Source organism: Phocoena sinus, chromosome 4 (assembly GCF_008692025.1).
Source record: "Phocoena sinus isolate mPhoSin1 chromosome 4, mPhoSin1.pri, whole genome shotgun sequence".
Lineage (NCBI taxonomy): Eukaryota > Metazoa > Chordata > Mammalia > Artiodactyla > Phocoenidae > Phocoena > Phocoena sinus.
The window spans coordinates 134,663,242-134,680,026 of NC_045766.1; the positions used below are offsets into that span (position 1 = coordinate 134,663,242).

At 39.5% G+C, this 16,785-nt stretch overlaps 1 protein-coding gene across 2 annotated transcripts in view; it reads left to right on the forward strand.

Moving 5' to 3' along the window:
- The window catches only part of ITSN1 (intersectin 1), a 231,801-nt gene that overhangs the window by 138,950 nt on the left and 76,066 nt on the right, over positions 1 to 16,785 (forward strand). For both annotated transcript variants that reach the window (XM_032630426.1, XM_032630425.1), the window contains exons 17-19: positions 4,207 to 4,334; positions 7,476 to 7,702; positions 9,530 to 9,651. In XM_032630426.1, coding sequence (XP_032486317.1) covers positions 4,207 to 4,334; positions 7,476 to 7,702; positions 9,530 to 9,651 — 477 coding nt within the window. The remainder of the gene's footprint in view (positions 1 to 4,206; positions 4,335 to 7,475; positions 7,703 to 9,529; positions 9,652 to 16,785) is intronic.

Genomic DNA, 16,785 nt, shown 5'->3' on the forward strand with positions numbered 1-16,785 from the left:
AAAAAAGTAAGTTAATTTGAGGAAGAGCTACAAGTGAGATACTGAGTTTTGAATGGCAGTAATTTCTTATTTGTTCTGCTTATCTTAGTTATAATAGAGAAATAACCGTGACAAGATTTAACAGAATTTGCAGGGTCACTTACATCAGGCTGATCACCAGGAGAGTTGATACGATTTGTGTGGGGAAGTTTTTCTTAGCTACTTCTCCCAATAGTTCTCTTATTTCCTAAGTAAATAAAAAAATTAATAAAACACCAGATTTATTTGTCACCTGGAAAATGTTTTCCCTGAAAGAATTAAAAGGCAACTTGTAAATAACTATACTTGAATTTCTTAAACGGTATTGAAAAGGAATGAAGGAACAGGGCAGCCCTCAGCTCCCATGTGAAAGGACTCGTTGCTCCTTGTCATGCACAGAAGAGCAAGTTGTTAGCTAGTTTTTAGTTTATATTCCTTCATTCTATAGATTGCCATCTCAGAAGTTCAGCTTTAAAAAAAAAAAAAAGTAATCAACTGAGGAATCATACATTTCCTGCTTATTTTAGTTCATGCCATCTTAAACTCCCAAGTCCAAGGAAAGAGAGGAAAACCCAGAATGCCTTACTATTCATAGCATCTTGATTTTCTTACACTTGATTGTGTATCTCAGCAGTATTTGACTTGGATGAAGGAAATGACAGAAAAACTTTGCAGTCTTCAAATCTGGATCATAAGATGTCAGAGCCTTCTGTTACCTCATTTGACATCTGTTATTTTATGGCTCCTGCAAGCTCCATTTCCTTGGAGGTACTTGAAACTGCAGCTTATTTAGACAGTTCTGAAGATAGGTTCAGCTTATCCTCCAATTCTCTTATACTCAAAAATAAGTGTGCTTTAAATTTTTAAAAATATCTTCCTTCATGTATTTGAAACATTTAAAAATTGTTTTCAAACTCTCATTAGCGTGATTTTTTTCCTATAGATGCTTTAAGTTTATTTCTTATTACTTTTCATTTTATAGTCCCTCATAATATGTTGCTAGCTTTATTTCCATCTGTCTTGACTTTGTATCTGGTAATTATTGATCTATAAATTAATATCCAATTACTAGAGCCCAATATAGAAAGGAAATATGCAGTATAATTCTTTGTTAAAATGAAAAATCTTCATTTGTGCCCCGGTCTACCTGATGCATTGGTACATCATGGCCGGCGTCCATTCTAACTGGCCAGCTCTTGTGCAGTAAGTACGTGTTGTTAAGTGTTTTGAATATCACTATGCCTAAAATACATTTTTCCTGGATGAAGTAAGAATTTTTCTGTTTTAATATACAATCAGATTCCTCCTCTGTCATTTCTTTTTTTAAAAAAATATTTATTCATGGCTGTGCTGGGTCTTCGTTGCTGCACACGGGCTTTCTCTAGTTGTGGCGAGCGGGGGCTACTCTTTGTTGTGGTGCGCAGGCTTAGTTACTCCACGGCATATGGGATCTGCCTGGACCAGGGCTCGAACCCGTGTCCCCTGCATTGGCAGGTGGATTCTTAACCACTGCGCCACCAGGCAAGTCCCCTCCTCTGTCACTCCTTACTCTTTTGTATTTAATTTCAGCTTAGAATTATTTTGCTTACTGGTTATACCTTTTTAGTTTATGTAATAGAATAAAATCCTAAATAAAAGAGACACAGATAAATAGAGAATAAATTTTTATGGTGATGAACAATGTCTAACAATTTAACAGATCTTAAAACTAAAAACTAAAGATTGTCTACTCTGATTTAGCTTGTGGTGCATATCAGGGACCTGAGATTAAAATCCTGGTATCTTTGTTCCCAGTTCAGTACCTTTCAATTATAGTCTGTTGCCATAAATTATTTTTCTGAACCTATTTGAGAATTTTGTGCAGTTGAAGATGAAATTTGAAAATAGGAAAAAAAGTAAATTTTCATCACTTCTTACCCTTCTTTTTAAAGGGTCTCAGCCATTGGGTCAGTGACAGAGTGGGCCATCCCTGTCTATGCAGAGGCAAACTTTTGACTTCCTCTCTCAGGACATATAGAGTTTCGATTAATAGCATTCCACTGCAGTTTTCCTTTTCACGTAGATATTAACTTGAACCAAGAGTGCGAATAACTCTAACAGAAATTGACCCTTATTTTCCATTTGTCTCTGAAATATCAAATCCCAGATATTAACCAGATTTTTTATTCATGTTTTTAGAGATTACTATTTATGCTTGAGTCCAAATTACTATGAAAAGCAATACTGCTGAACTTTTATCACATTAAAGTTTTACATCCCGTGGTATAGCAGTGAGAAAGATGATGAAAAATGGAATTCTTCTTTTGTGATGTTGATTTTTGTCTCTTAGAACTGTAAACAGACCAAGGCGTCATCATTATGTTCCAGTTTCCATTCTTGGCCTTCCATGGCCCCTCTATAGCTAAACTCCTGTCTCAAGTACGCTTCATAATTTGGAAGTCACATGCCCATGGCTGCAGCCACAGGGAATAGTCCTTCAATTTGTGCCTTACAAAATTGTGTCTTCCGGCTGCATCCTGTCTGGTTATTCCCAGGCTCATCTGCTGGGTTCTCTACTGAAGCCCCTTCCTTCTTTCCTTCCTTCCCCCTCTTCAAGTACCTCCTTCTCTCCAGTCCTTCCTCCTTGCCCAGTACCTGCTCCCCCTAACCTCCTGATCTCCAGTTAAACTTTTTCTCGTATCGCATTGATCCCTTTTAGGACCTCTCAGTGTCACTTATGGTATACAGAATGCTTGTTACATTCTAACTTTATCTTAAAAACGGTCTAGCTAGTAGGAAAAGGTTAGCCTCACTTTAGGGCTTTTCTCTAGGAATAAGTGCATTTTAACACTGATCTTCTTCAGACAATCTCTCTACCTTTGATGTCTGATCTGTGAATGAAATCTAAAGGTAGAAATAAGGCAGGAAGAAACCTACCCATCTGGACTTACCAGTGAGCAAATCAAGAGAAGACAGGGCAGGCCTTAGTTTTTTTTTTGCGGCGGTAGCGGGCCTCTCACTGTTGTGGCCTCTCCCATTGTGAAGCGCAGGCTCCGGACACGCAGGCTCAGCAGTCATGGCTCATGGGCCCAGCCACTCCGCGGCATGTGGGATCTTCCCGGAACGGGGCACGAACCCGTGTCCCCTGCGTCGGCAGGCGGACTCTCAACCACTGCGCCATCAGGGAAGCCCAGGCCTTAGTTCCTAAATCTCACCATATAGACTCCTTGGCTGCCCCCCTAGTTAGCCAGACCAAGAAGTCAACTGGAACTTTACTCTTGGTTCTATTGGACACTTTGACTTGTCTGATTTATTGTTAACACAAGTAAGAAGAGATTTGGTGACTGAATCTGTTAGTGACCATTTGATTCCTATGGAATCAGAGGGTTTTCCCCCACCAACAGGCATTTCTTTGTTCTTCATATTTTTGGATGTTTAAACTTCTGACCTGAGTACTTTAAATATCATAAAATACACTTTATTTTCAGTAGCATGCTAAGGAAATTACTGTTATTCCTGTGTTAGTATCAAATGAGGAAATCGGATCCAAAGTGATAATCAAATTATAGCTTTTTACTTTCCATCTGACTGCTGGCTTAGTCTGGGGCAGCTGTCAGCTTCACACATGGTTTTAGTAAGAAAAGATGCTTCGGAAGAGGTCTGATTTGAAGAAAAATATACCCTGGGGGGAGACTCAAAGTTGTGGAGGAGAAGGATGTTGTTTTGTTTCAAAGCAGCATATCATAAGAAGGAGGTGAGGTTGTAATGGTTTAGTGGAGCAAGTGTATGAAGAAGTGTGTACATCTTCAAAGCCAGTGGAGGTTGGTGTTGATTATTATCAAAAGAATCTTAAGATTCCATTCAAGATCATCACGGTGTCTCAAAATTGGTTGAGTTCCATTATTGTTGCTGAGCCCTGAGCAGTATAATTTTTCTAATGCTCGTCCCTAGCAAGCTCCTTCTAAAGCACCTCATGGACCATGGTGCAGTGTGTTATGGCTCACTAAAATATGATCTCAGACAGCTTCTGGAGATCAGTCATGTCAAAATGTAGAGTGATTTTTGTTTTCCAAGTTAACGTTTTTCAAACCTGAAGCATTATCTCCTACGTGTCTGGGCTTCCCCACTATGAAACGTTGCATGCTGATAAACAGTGGAAATGTCTATCAGCGCATGTCATTACATGAACTGTTTCTTGATCATTTATAGGAACTAAGAGAAATACATAATAAGCAGCAGCTACAGAAACAGAAGTCCATAGAGGCTGAACGACTGAAACAGAAAGAACAAGAGCGAAAGATTATAGAATTAGAAAAACAAAAAGGTGAAGCCCAAAGGTGAGTCTTTTCAGTGGATTGTGGACCCTTCTGGAAGGAACTTTGAGTATTTACTATTCTTTGCCGGGCTTCTCCAAGTTCTTACTGCACCAGAAAGAGCCTTCAGTCTTTAATGTGTGTGTGGGCACATGTTTATATAAATCTTTGCATGTATAAGTACCTCCCAAAGTTTTTGGTTGGTGCCCAGAGCTCTCTCAGGCTACGACTATGTAGATAAATGTAATTATACAAGAAATTGGGACACTTGGTATGCTTGTTTGCATGCCAATGACCAAAATACGTTTCCAGTTCACAGCCTTTTAATAACAGTGGGCGTCAGAGTCCTGGGTTTCAAATCAAAGTCCCTGAGCTCAGTGGCCACACAGGGTTTCTCCAGTGAGACTGCAAGTATACCACGCCATCTTCTTTCTTCTTTTTTTTCAACTGCAAGTGAAACTCGAGTACAAAAGGAGAAAATTTGCTGTTGCTGCTGCTGCTTAGGACACAGACACATTTTTGTTGGAATATTTATGTCTGTAGTCTTTTATTTGTAACCTTTTGTAGTAAATTGTAGAAATTTATTGTTTCCCTTTTGGTGTGTCTGATTTTGTTATCAGATATTTGCTTTTTAGACTACAAATTGATTTTAGACTCCCAAGAAACAGAAGTGACCAAATATCCCAATGGTATAGTGTAAATTATAAAAATTGGTTATTGTAATTAGACTAAAAAGATGAAGAAACTCATACTTTAGGCAAGTCACTGACTTTTACTGGCCTGAGCTCAGTTTAACTGCCAGGGTGCACATTTTTTTTTTTTTTAACATTTATTTATTTATTTTAATTTCATTTGTGGCTGCATCAGGTCTTAGTTGTGGCATGTGGGATCTTCGTTGCGGTGCACGGGCTTTTCTCTAGTTGTGGCGTGCGGGGTCCAGAGCGCATGGGCTCTTTAGTTTGCAGCATATGGGCTCTCTAGTTGAGGCAAGCAGGCTCAGTAGTTGTGGCACGTGGGCTTAGTTGCCCCACGGCATGTGGTATCTTAGTACCCCAACCAGGGATCAAGCCCGAGTCCCCTGCATTGGAAGATGGATTCTTTACCACTGGACCACCGGGGAAGTCCCCAGGGTGCACTTCTGCAGCACTTTTTATTATGGGTACATATTGTATTTTGCATTTGATGTTTTTGTCTTTTTGTTTTTGTCTTTTTTATGGTTCTCTTGGTAGAAGGAGGTAGGTCTAGGATTATGTCCCAGGGATTAATTCCTTGGATATGTTGATTAACTCCATCATTTTCTTTTTTTTTTTTTTTTTTTTTGTGGTACGCGGGCCTCTCACTGTTGTGGCCTCTCCCGTTGCGGAGCACAGGCTCCGGACGCGCAGGCTCAGCGGCCATGGCTCACGGACCCAGCCACTCCGCGGCATGTGGGATCCTCCTGGACCGGGGCACGAACTCGCATCCCCTGCATCGGCAGGCGGACTCCCAACCACTGCGCCACCAGGGAAGCCCCAACTCCATCATTTTCTTATCTTCGAAGTTTATTATTCACAATACACTGCACCAAAGTTTCACTTTCCTACAGAGTAGAAATACACATACAGTGTCATGATATAAAAGTTTAAATTTTCTGCTTACAATTGTATGATAAATAGCACCCCAAAATTTAACTTCAGAAATTACGTGGTTATATGCTTTTATAAATGGTGGCCTTTATTGGTGGAATATGTTAAGCAAATTTTATTTGTTGTTATGAATAACAATTAACATTCCTACCCCTCCAAAAAATGTCTTTTATGCTTTCTTAAAAGGTGTTTTGAAAATTGTAAGTGAAATGCTTGATTTAAATTGAAAAGAATTCTACTGCAGTAAAGATTCACGTTTATACAGAGTAGAAATAAATATAATATTTTTTTAATGGAGAATAAAAGTTTTATTTGTTTATATCATGTTCCCTTAGCAGTTTCCTAGTTCCAGGAGATGACCTTTGTGCGTTAGCCATGTCACAGGCTAGCGATTCATGCTGTAGACTTTAGAACCAGGCTGCCTGAAGTGGTCCCCAAGCTGGTGTGGCTGTGTGACCTTGGACAAGTCATTCACTCCCTCTGCCTCATTTTCATCTGTAAAATTTGGATGATAATGATAGGACCTACCTACCTAGTGTGAGGGTTAAAGTAGTTAACAAACGTGGAGGACTAGTTATTAACATGGTATCATTTATTATTGCACGTTAGTTTCTTTCTTTCTTTATTTTGTTGTACCATGTCTTAGTTGCAGCGCATGGGCTCCTTAGTTGCGGCAGGCAGGCTCCTTAGCTGTGGCAAGCAAACTCTTAGTTGCGGCATGCCTGTGGGATCTAGTTCCCTGACCAGGGGTCAAACCCAGGCCCCCTGCATTGGGAGCTCAGAGTCTTACCCACTGTGCCACCAGGGAAGTCCCACATTAGTTTCATTTAATGTGTGATCATTTAAAGTGTTTTCTGATTTTCTAAAATATTACGGAATGAGGGAAAAATCATCCCCGATCTTTTCCTATGGATTTCAGGTTGAGGCCATCATATTTTTCAAGGCCTATATTTAATTGCACTTTGTGTCAGCTAGTTTAAAAAACAAAGCAGTCGAATTCAGTAAGATACATAGAAACTGTTGCTTAGTAAGGGTTGGTTACTACCTCAAGGGTTCAAAATAACCTGTTGGTTCCTGCTTCAGTTCTGGGGAGCTACTTGTGTGCGTGTACATACAGTGTGTCCCCTCAGTGATCTAATTGTTCATGGACTTCTTTAAGCAATATTTCATTTGCAGTGCTGGGGATACTTTCTCTTCATGGAAGTTATGTTCCTATGTTGTATGGCTTTTATTTTTCTTTGCAATTATATGCCAGTTTTAAAATCGAGAAGTATTTTTGTGTTTTTTTCTAATCACTTTATAAGCTAGCTACATCAGGAATTTTCTTTCTGTGTTTTTCTACATCATGTGATTTCATCTCACTCAGAAAGGGAGCCCTGAGAGCCTCTGTTTCATTGATTCCGATCCCTCCATCTGAAGAACAATATCCCTTGGTGTTTAGCATCCCATTGACTAGATGGAGCTCTTTGTGCAAAGAGGCCACACAGCAGTGTTAACTTGGGAGTTGCTTCCCTGCTGTAATCAGGCATTTTGTTGACAGACGAGCTCAGGAAAGGGACCAGCAGTGGCTGGAGCACGTGCAACAAGAAGATGAGCATCAGCGGCCAAGAAAACCCCACGAGGAGGAAAAACTCAAAAGGGAAGAGAGTGTCAAAAAGAAGGAGAGTGAGGAAAAGGGCAAACAGGAAATGCAAGACAAGCTGAGTCGGCTTTTCCATCAACAAGAGCCAGCTAAGCCAGCTGTCCAAGCACCCTGGTCCACTGCAGGTATGAGAGGCCAAAATTATTCTAGCAAATAAGTCCTTTTCTACACCTGAAACTAACACAACATCATAAATCAACTATACCCCAATATAAAATAAAACTTAAAAAAAAGTCCTGTTCTCCCAGATCCCCTTGGGAAATATTCATGTCTTATCGGGCTCTATCTTGGCTGTGTTCATAGCGATGAGACGTCAGCGTCTTTTTTTGGATGGTGCAGCTGTTCATCTTCTAGCATCATCAGATGTCTGTTTAGTTCTCCCCACACCGTGCCAACCTTTGGCATCCAGAAGTCTTTTGCAGACGACAGTGGCATGAAGTTTCATTGCCAAGCCCCATTCATACACCTGTATTCCAAATGGAGGTCATAACCCTTCCTGCTTCTCTGTTTTGTTATGTTCTCTGGGAATTTCAGGGCTGTCTCAAAAGCAGGAAGTGGCACTTCTTCCCCTTGCCTGTAGTGACGTGACATTCACTGTCCTCAGTCTGCGCTGCGTACAACTGTGTTCTTACCTTTTGAAACGTTTTATTTTTTGCCCTTTGAACATAAGTTACGTCTTTATAAATAACGATAAATGAAAGACTTTGAAATAGCTAAAAAACGTTATCCCTTTTATCAGATGCAAACTAGAATGTATTTTTTAAATTCTTGTGTGGCTGTACGATATTGTAAAGCTTAAGAGATAATACTCAGCTGAGGAAAGTGATGGCCTTTTCCTTTGTTTGGCAAATGACAAATGTTTGTTTCCTGTTTGCACAGCGGGCAGGGATGGGAGTGAGGGTTCAGAGTTGGCCGACACCCTCCCTGCCTCAAGATGCATGCAGTCCAGGGAGAAAGACTGGCAAGCCATCAGATCCACACAGGAGCCTGTGCCATATGAGGACAAAATATGTTTTAATATTTTTTTTGATCTGAAAATTATTTCACCATGACTTGATCTTAAGTTCCTTATGCGTCCTCTTGGTATAAAATGAGGATTTTTTTTCTCCTTTGGTCAGTGGGAAATTATGCACATCATTCAGTTCAAGATGACACAAAGATAGTACTTTCACGGCTTTTCAGAGAAAATAGGTGTGTATCAAAATACTTGCAGCTCTTGGGTAAAAACAGTACAGAGGGCTGTGAGTAGTTATTAATCAGGATCCAAAATATCCTCTGCTCACGTGCATTTTCAAAAATTTTACTTCATTGAAAAGCTACATTATTTTCATCTAGGGTCTGTCCTTGGTTCATTTTTTTCTCTAGGACGTGTAATTCACCAGGAATTACAATTGAATGATCAATAAGAACGGTTCTTGGTGAAATCAGCACTTATGTTTTACATGACCACATTGAGGGCCTAAAACATCAACCTTTCCATGTCTCTTAATATGGAAAGTTAAAGTTGTGCCTCTTTGCCCCCTCCCCTATGAGTTGGCTGTTTCAAATTTGCGTCACATTCGAACTGCTGCATCGTGCTAGACACCCTGCATGGGCGAAAGAGGTCTGGATGCTTTATAGATGCGCACTGTTGACGCCTAGGCCAGGGAGCAGAGAACAGGGACTTCAGGCAGCCTCACTGCACTCAGCACTGGGATGACCTTGGTTTAGCATCCACTAATGACCTCTCTGATGGGTTCTAGTTGCTGACATCAGATTTGGCTCTCCTTTGGTTTCAGAACCAAACACATCCTCACTATGTGTTCCAGAAATTCCTTGAGTAGATGTAAATTGTTCAGATGTTAAGATAGGCAGCAGAGGAGATAGATGTCTGTAATTTGGCTTGTGTCATGCATTTGTGTTCCGTGTAACGTTTTATTTTTGTTCCCTTCTCCTTCTTTCCTCGTAAACAGAAAAAGGTCCACTTAGCATTTCTGCACAGGAGAATGTAAAGGTGGTGTATTACCGAGCACTCTATCCCTTTGAGTCCAGAAGTCACGATGAAATCACGATCCAGCCAGGAGATATAGTCATGGTAAGAAAGACTCCAGCGAAAGCGTGCTTTCTGTTGATGGTTAGCATCTGTCCTCTTTTTGTACTTTATTTGACAATTGTAAAATGGTTAGTGAGTGTGAAATCCAGTAATCCAGCATTTGAGTTTTTGAAGTATAGCCTCACTCTTCTTCCTTTTCTATTAGAATGAAAGTTGGCACTTAAAAACGTATCCCAGCATCACTTTAAAATAGGATTGTTAAAGAAAATGGGTTCTTAACATAGCCTTGCATAATTTTAAATGTGTAAAGCTCTGGTAATTTTAGAGTTTAGATTACTACTTAGATATTAAAAGTAGTCTTTCAGAAATAGTTTTAAATGCAAAATGCTTGATCATCATTTTCATAGTTGCCACTGATAATTTTTGTATCTTTGGGTCAAAGCATCTTTTCTTCCCTTTGTGTAAACTTTGAATTGTGTGAAGAGTAATGAATTAGATACAGTTAACCTGCTTTCCTACTCTGTAAATGAACAGATGAAAGAGTTTAGAACTTTTACAGCTTGTTAATTATAATAATAACAATCTTATGATTGTAACTAAAACTATAGTAACCAGTTTAAGAAAGAATAAAGCAATGTGGTTGACCTAAATTATTTCCTAAAAGAAAATAGTAGTTCCTCAATCCAGTTATTAACGTAAGTCTTAGAAGTGGTTAAGCTTTGCATTACTGTTGGCTTTTTTTTTTCTTTTTATTATGGAAATGGTTCAGAATTTTTTTTAAGAACTATGAAAGTTAAGATTTGAGACAAACACACTTCCCATAGTAGGACCCATGTCTTTGAAGTATAAAAGGGTGACATACAGTCACTGTAATTACTCATGCATTCATCTTCCATTTATGCATCGTATCTGTATTTAGAGTATGTGATCTTTCATGGGCCAAAATATATAGAAAGAACAGTGTGTTTGGTCCTCAAAGAACTCAATCCCTTCTCCCCTTATTTTCTGATAGGTTTTTCTCTAGTTCTTATGGGCTGGAAATAAGGGAGTCGTGCCCAATGCTCCAGAATTTTTCAAAGTCAACATCTCGCTAACAATAACGAAACCCTCTTCCAGTAATCTCTCTGCCTTCATCCAGCACAGAGTTTTGAATGCTTGGGCGCCAGCCTCACTCATTCTTTACAGAAAGAACTGCTGGTTTCTCTCAAGTGTGGACGCACCACACTGCACGTGAATGGTGACCCGGGCCGAGTGTTTCGCAGCTTCTTCCCCATCTTCTTTTTCCTAATGGCCTGAGGCTGCTTTATTCCTCCTGCCTAGTCTTTGAAATATCTTGTGCCTTTTAAAGCAGATTCATTGGAAATTATCTAAATACCATGCAATAGCAGGAATCTAAACATTATGAAGGTACAATGCCATAGCAGAGAAGACCTCATTACAAAGTTGATTTTTATACTGCTTTAAAAAAAAAAAAAAAGCCTAACATATTTGAAACTGGATTTTGTTGCAACACAAGGTGCAGAAAAGTAATGTTCTCTTCCTGAAATAAGGAAGTGTTACCAAATATTACGATAAGGAAATGTTACAGATGATCTATATTTTAATGAGTATATATTGCTATTTTTTTTGAAACACAGTCTTGTTACAATGGTACTGAGTCCTTTTCCTCAAACTGACTAGTTAAGCACCAGCCCCACTAGAAGAATAGAGTGTAGATATACCATGAGAATGAAACATTTCATTAAACATGTATTGTGCCTTGCTTTCAAACCTTTGCTTTCCTGGTGGAGGTTAAAGGGGAATGGGTGAGTGCCTTGTGACTGTCAGGAAGTCTGCATCTTATTAAATGTTTTGTTCTCTTAAATCAGTTTAATTCTGTGTAAGTACACATATCTTTGGGTGTTGTCGTGGCAGTAAAAAGATGTTTTGAGTTTGTGTAGTAGGTTGTGCTTAAAATAGAAAATGAAGAAAAAGGTGTAAAAGTTTGTGTTACCAGGTTTCTGTTTGCTAGATTCCATGAAAGGACTAACTTGAAGTTTCCGTATTGGCAAATTATTAGGTCAAGTCTGTGTCTCAAATCATGGACAAAAATAAGTTCCAAGTAGGTTAAACTTAAAATTCTTTTTTAAAAGCCTTTTTTTTTCCTTTCTTTTTAAGGAGAATATTGGAATAGTTTTCTAAGAAATGCCTTTCTGAGTTAGAACTAGAAGCCATCAATGACAAAAATGGACAGATTTGACAATATTAAAAAATTAAATCCAGTAGATTGCAAAATACATAGGAGACAAAGGGTCACTATCCATATTACATAAAGACTCTGAAAAGTTAATATGAAAGAAACCCACAGCTTTAAAAAGTTGGCTGAGGATATAAAGAGACATATACAGATGAAGAAAAGTAAATGATTTTTAAAAAATACAAAAAGGGGCTTCCCTGGTGGCACAGTGGTTGAGAGTCCGCCTGCCACTGCAGGGGACACGGGTTCGTGCCCCGGTCCGGGAGGGTCCCACATGCCGCAGAGCGGCTGGGCCCGTGAGCCATGGCTGCTGAGCCTGTGCATCTGGAGCCTGTGCTCCGCAACAGGAGAGGCCACAACAGTGAGAGGCCTGTGTAATGCAAAAAAAAATACAAAAAGATGCTTCTTTCTTTGGTGATCAGGAAAATGTAAATGTTAAAAATGAGATAGCATATTTCATCTCTCCGGTGAGCAAGTTTAAGAGTTTGATAATATTAAGCTTTGTCAAGAGTGTAGGAAAGTGGATACAATATACATCATCAGCATGGTTGTATGAATTGGCTAAGCCATTTGGAGGGCAATTTGGCAGCAATACCTATTCAAATTTAAAATTCTCATTCCCCTTGACCTAGGAATTCTGTTACTCTCCCTCCTCTAGGCTGTTTTTAGCAAGTGCACAAATAAATGTGTCCATGGATGTTCACTGCAACATTGTTGGTAAAAGCAAACAAGGAACAGCCCAGTATCCATCAGTAAGGGAATAGTTTAAATAAATTGTGATACAGCTAAACAATAAATATAATGAAGATTTTAAAAAAATTACACAGATCTACATATACAAATAAACTCTAGTAAAAAAGCAGAAACAATATGTATAGCATAATTGCATTTGGTTAAATAAAAAGCTCTGTGTGTGTCTATGAATGTTTTTACGTATATAGTTTACAGTCTCGCGGTATAGGCATCAAACTGTTCACAGTGGTTACCACTGGGCAGTTAGAGAGGTGTCTTTCATGTTTAATTCTACGTAATTCTATATTCATGTTTACAAATGTATTAACATTTGTAATTTTTAATGAAACACTAAAGATAAATCCAACTTCGACAACTATTAACAGGCCTGGAATGGTGTTTATTTTATCTCAGACATCCCACATATGTTAACGAAGGGGCTGTGCTGTGAGGTATACTGTATTCTCTTGCGGAGGGGACAGCGTTGGTGTCTTCATTTTGTACCACAAGATGCAGCAAGACACCTCAAATGGCATTCTACTGTATTATGTTTGTGAGGCTAATGATCGGTACCCAACAAGTGGAAATGGACATGTAATCGTAGCAATTTTTTTATTTCATGAAGTTTGCAGTTGAGAAACACGATCATGAAAAATACGCAATAGAACATTCCTAGCAATCTGTCTTGGTTGAATAATCAGGAGTTCACTTACTTTTGTGGGCACAGTAATCATCGGCTTCTCAGATTTCTCAAACTTCTTTGAAAAGTAGCTAACTATACCTGTTAGATTTTAGAAGTCTAGCAACGTTTTCTGTTTTAATGTAGGCAGTCTTGGAGGGGGCTTTAAAAAATATTTTGTTGTTAAAAAAACTTGATTATCAGCGCAATTTTCTCCAAAAATATTTTTTCATGATTAACAAATATTAAAGTGGTATTTTATATATCATCCTGTTCTAAATGTTGTTGATAATACAAAAAAATATAAGATAATTCTCCCATTCATATGTTTAAAATCTCTTTAGAAAAATAGGGAGAAACACATGAAAAGGCCATTGTGTGATAAAGTTCCCAATGAATGCTCACTAACTGCTAGGAATGTAAAAGAGGAAAGAAATCAGAGTGAACTAAGGTGCTCAGGGAAGACTTCTGAATGGAAACATCTTAATTGAGTTTGACCTGGACAACTAAGGCTTAGATACTTTGAAAATCTATGGCCTGTCTTCTGATCTGGAGGTCCCAATACCTGGAGGGTGAATAAGTCCAATTTGACATCCACAATGTATTGGAATAGCATAAGAGATTAGGGACTTCCCTGGCAGTCCAGAGGTTAAGACCACTCTTCCAATGCAGGGGGCGCAGATTCGATCCGTGGTCAGGGAACTAAAATCCCACATGCCACGCAGCCAGAAAAAAAAAAGAAATTGGAACACCTCTGCTCACTGCCATTTTGTTGAAGTTTATCTTAAGAATACAGGCTGATGATCTACTCAGCTGGTTTTAAATGGTGCAGGGCTGAGTGCATCAATCCTGCTCAGGGACCTTAAAAAAACAAAAAAAAACCCACAACCAATCCAGGACTCACCCCCAGAGACTGTGGGAACTTTTCATCCATATTTAGGATTCAAAATCTTGTCCAGGTGGTTCTATCAGGGAGTCAGTTTAGGGAACCACTGATCTAACCTAATCTCTTTTCTGTCAGGACTAATCCCGAGTCATTCTGGGAAATATCCTCTTCTTAGAGATATCCAAAAAAGGAGACTTCCTTAGGGGCTGTCAGTCATCAACCCATCAGTTCATTCAGAAAGTTGTTTATCTTCTAATTTAGTGTTTCTTTTGTAACAATTTAAACTCATTCTTTTTTCCTTTTCTTTTCTTGATGGAGAATTGTTTTGGGGTTTTTTGTTTTGTTTTGTTTTGTTTCAGTGTAGTCAGTACCTTTTATTTCCTGCCTTTCTTAGATTTCTGTAATCTTAACATCTGAGCCATTGCTGTGTTGAGGGAGCAGCACATACGTGATTCCGGGGGTGGACCAAATCCAGCCCGTGCCTGTTTTGTAATAAAGTTTTACTGGAACACATTCAGGCGTGTGCATTTACATATTGCTTACAGCTGCTTTTGTGCTACAGCTGCACGGTTCAGTCGCTGCGCAAGTTAAGGAAAATTTTGCCAACCTCTAGATTCGCGCTTTAGAAAACAGTCTTAATATCCTCATCCAGGAGCTTGGGGGAAACCTTTTACTTCCAAACTAGCAAATGTACGAAACGTGCTTCTCCCTACATTCTGCAGCACATCCCAGGCAGCTGCACTGGTGGGTCTAAGTTGGTACACAGTTTAAACCTGTTTGCTGTCCATGCCCTTTGTCCTGCTTGTGAGGGGAGAGGGAATTTCTGTTACCCTTCTTTGTGACAAGGTCAGAGGCTTTAAAAATCTCAGTGTCACCGTGAAGATGGCGGTCATGAAGCATATGAACATTGAGAAAAGAAATATGATATTATTGGGTTTCAGCCACGTGTACTTGAACCTGATACGCTGTGTGCATTTGACTGTTGCATCAGTGCCCTACAGTATGCAGTGCATAATTATTAACAGTTCATAGACTAGATCTGTAACATATTCCCAGACATTTAAGCAACATTTGGGGTTTGTGCTTCCCACTTTGATGTTTCACTAGAATGACCCCAAATGCTTTGAGGTGTTGCTGTGGGGCTGATTAAATGAAATTGTATTAAGACCAATATTGCTGGTCTTCCCTGGTGGTGCAGTGGTAAAGAATCCACCTGCCAATGCAGGGGACACGGGTTCAAGCTCTGACCCGGGAAGATCCCACATGCTGCGGAGCAACTAAACCCGCGAGCCACAACTACCGAGCCTGCATGCTACGACTACTGAAGCCTGCGGCGCCTAGAGCCCGTGCTCCGCAACAAGAGAAGCCACCGCAATGAGAAGCCCGTGCACCGCAATGAAGAGTAGCCCCCGCTCACCGCAACTAGAGAAAGCCCACGCGCAGCAACGAAGACCTAACGCAGCCAAAAATAAATATAAATCAATTAATTATTTTTAAAAAGACCAATATTGTTAATATCAAAATCCCCCTGACTTACAGCCACCGATAGATGAATCTACCCTATGTGTGTATAAGTCCACATTATAGCCAGCCACATTACAAAGAAGTTTGTGTGCTTGACTTTGCTTATTCTATCCTAATTTTATGTCTCGTTTTTCCACAAGGGGATTGGCATTTTGAGTAAAGCTTTGATCCAGGAAGGAATATTTCTCATTTTCATATGAGACCCCTTATGCTTTTTCTAAGTGGTTAATTTAATGTTAGGAGGGAATTTTTATTATAACCTCTGAACCTTAAAATTAAAATTTAATTACTCATTAAAATTAATGGATTCATATAAGAATAGATCAAACTAATTGAGATTATTGTTTGTTCAAGTTGACTGATGGATTTCCTTGGTTAAAAGTGAAATACTGATTTTACCATTGCCCTCAAGAATAGATCAAACTAATTGAGATTATTGTTTGTTCAAATTGACTGATGGATTTCCTTGGTTAAAAGTGAAATACTGATTTCACCATTGCCCTCAGGGATGGCAGAAACTCTTATTTGCAGGGATAAGGAGCTGATGTGGCACCCTCTCCCGTTCCTGAGTACACACAAGCACCTTTCAGTGGTGAAGCCTGCTTTCTGTCATATCAGGGGACAAGGCTGGGTGTGATCAACTAGGGTGTGAGCTAGACCTGCCCATAGGGTGGAACATTTCCTCAGGGCTTCAGATCCAATTCCAGATGTCAACCAAAAGTCTGGTTAACCAGGTAAGACCCATGTCTCAAGGGAATGACAGTGGGTCACAGGACATAATTAAGTAAAGCAGCTGGCATTCAAGGAGGTCCAACTAGCTTAGACCAGTAGGAGTTTGATAGGTTGTGATCAGGGATCGCATTCCAGCCCCTACAGGAAGATAGGAAGGCCAACCCCGAGGACCTAAGGTGCTAGACAGGTTTCTAGAGCAGGGAACTCCCCATAGAGAACCAGAAATCTCTGGTTACCTAAAGTAAACAGGGTCAAATAGAGGCCAGGCTTTTAGAACAGGGCAAAAGAGAACTGCAGTAGAGTCAGACCTGGACAACAGGAGAGATGGCTTTAGAAAATCTGTCATTAAGCACGTCTCATATACCAAGCAGATACTTATCGATAGAT